The sequence below is a fragment of the Cantharellus anzutake genome, assembly GCF_015039405.1.
Source record: "Cantharellus anzutake strain C23 chromosome Unknown EI90scaffold_47, whole genome shotgun sequence".
In the NCBI taxonomy this organism is placed as follows: Eukaryota; Fungi; Basidiomycota; class Agaricomycetes; order Cantharellales; family Hydnaceae; genus Cantharellus; species Cantharellus anzutake.
Window position 1 is genome coordinate 205,265 of NW_024066997.1, and position 2,197 is coordinate 207,461.

The 2,197-nt window shown below is 49.2% G+C and overlaps 1 protein-coding gene across 1 annotated transcript; it reads left to right on the forward strand.

Annotated features, from left to right (window-relative positions):
* Nucleotides 1-1,867: 1,867 nt before the first annotated feature.
* EI90DRAFT_3128056 (uncharacterized protein) lies at nucleotides 1,868-2,197 on the forward strand (the record flags this gene model as incomplete). The annotated part of the gene is made up of 2 exons (XM_039064057.1): nucleotides 1,868-1,945; nucleotides 1,997-2,197. The coding sequence occupies 2 exons, from the start codon at nucleotides 1,868-1,870 to the stop codon at nucleotides 2,195-2,197; spliced, it is 279 nt and encodes a 92-aa protein (XP_038912763.1).

The following is a 2,197-nucleotide window of genomic DNA, read 5'->3' on the forward strand; positions in this document are numbered from 1 at the left end:
ATCAGAACGGACAGCAGTAGGGTAGGACTCCGGAGGTGGTGAAGATGGAGGTCTGGGAGTCGGCTTGGGATTGAGTATGTACGGATATGACACATTCCCACTTCAGACTAAGTGGTTGGGGATGCTCACCCCACGACAGGACCACTGCTATGCATAGCTGCTTCTCGTCCCATTGAGTCCCCCATGCTGGGACTTCGCTGCTTTCAGAGCTGTCCCTGACAGTTTCCCAGGGGAGGTATGAAGGGCCAAGGCCCAAGGAGGAAGGAGGGAGGATGGGAGCCAGAAATGGCTAGCTGACTGAATAGAAAGAAGCAGCAGCCCAAATAGGAATGAGGGAGAATAGCGGAATTGAATGGGAACAATACAGTAAGAACTGCAAGGTCTGAAATAAGTCCAGAAAGTCTGAACTTGAAAGTCAAACTCTGGAATATTGGCAAAGGTAAATAGCTAACCAATACAATGGAGGTGGGATCAAAGTCCAAGGTCAGAGCTGAGACTGGAATTTTGAAGATGGAGATGTGAATGGGATTCCGGAGTGGAGGTCCGGAGTCGGGAGCATAGATGTCATGTACTCATCTGGAAGGGGTCAAGGTTGGGGTCAGACCCGGAATGTTCTGGAGTTGGACTGAAGGTGGTGTTGGAGCTGGAGGTGACCTCCTTGGAACCAGCAAGGGAGGAGGTGGCAAAAGGGAAGTGGGGCTCTGGAGTCAGTTTTGGAGTTCCAGGAGCCCGGAGTGGAGGTTGGGATTGTACAGATATGACAGGACTTCAGATAGCACTCACATGTGAGCTCATACAAGTGAACCATAGGAATGGAAGTCCACTTAGTGTAAACAGTATCCAGCCACTCTGTCATATCCATCCATGGCCATCATCCTCCACTACCTCTGGTCCTTCTGGATTACCTCCAGTCCTTCGTCACTAACCTCAGAGCCTCTGTATTCCACAATCACCTCCGACTCCCTCGATGGTCACCACCCCCTCAATCCAATATATTACCTATGCTTCCCTAAGTACGGAGTCCTGAAGGCCTCCAGACAGCTCTGATGTCCGCTAGCACACCCCCACCTCCGCTGGGCAATTCACTTGCTTGCCCTGCAAGCCTACCTTTGGGCTGCTCCCTCCTTTCCATTTCTGGGTTATAGCCCACCACTCCACTAACCCCATAACCTGACTTGTCGGTAATATTCAGTCAGCTAACATGTAACTCCGTTAGCGCTGCTCTGCTCAGTCCCACCATTCATGGGCCTGCCCTCTATGTAACTATATATATACATAACTTGTAGATAGGTTACACCCTAGTGATAAAATCGACTAGAGTTACCCTCTTCTAAGTTCTCTTTGCCAGTTAGTAAATTAGGGCATGGATGTGTAACTAGGCACAGGGCTCCTGGTCTAAGTCACTGAGGCCAAAGCCCTCTGCCACAGGGATGTTTCCTTCGTCCCACATCTGGTCTCTGACACACTCAAACACATCCTCATATGTGTTAAATCCTACTACACTGTAAGGGAGATAGGCCACATACTTGTGGCCCTCCCTATTCATTCCTTATTTATCATGTCAGGTTTGTACCTGACGTGATACCTTCATTTTACCATGCAGTCCCAAGCCACACTAATCACATGTAATTACATTATGTATATATAACCTACATGAGAGGGGATAAAGGCTTCCCCAGCCTTTACTCCCCCATTGATAATATAGCTACATACAGCATATATCTGACGGACTGGGAGTGTGAGGCAACCTGACTATCGCGAGATCACTTGTGAACTCAACCTTAACTATGCTTACATACACCCTCATCCCTGTAACTCCACAAGGCTGTGCAGCGCTCAATCCCAATGATGGCATCAATGTATTTGCATGCCAAATCCACCATTGTGTATGATCATCCAAAATGACAGCAGCCTTGAGACTGCTGGCAAGGATGTCTATCACATTGTAAGCCACCTCCATCACCTCATCACATTCACTCATCCCCCAGTATTCCAGGCAACATTGAGGGAGAATCTCATCCAGGGGGAGATCTCTGTCATATCCATTCCCGGCCATCGACTTCCAGTCCCTCCGATCCCTCCAGCCTACCTCCACTCCTCCTTTACTAACCTCGGAGCTCCCATATTCCGCAATCCTCTCGGTACCCCTCGATGGTCACCACCCCCTCCTTTCAATTTATTACCAACGCCTCCCTAA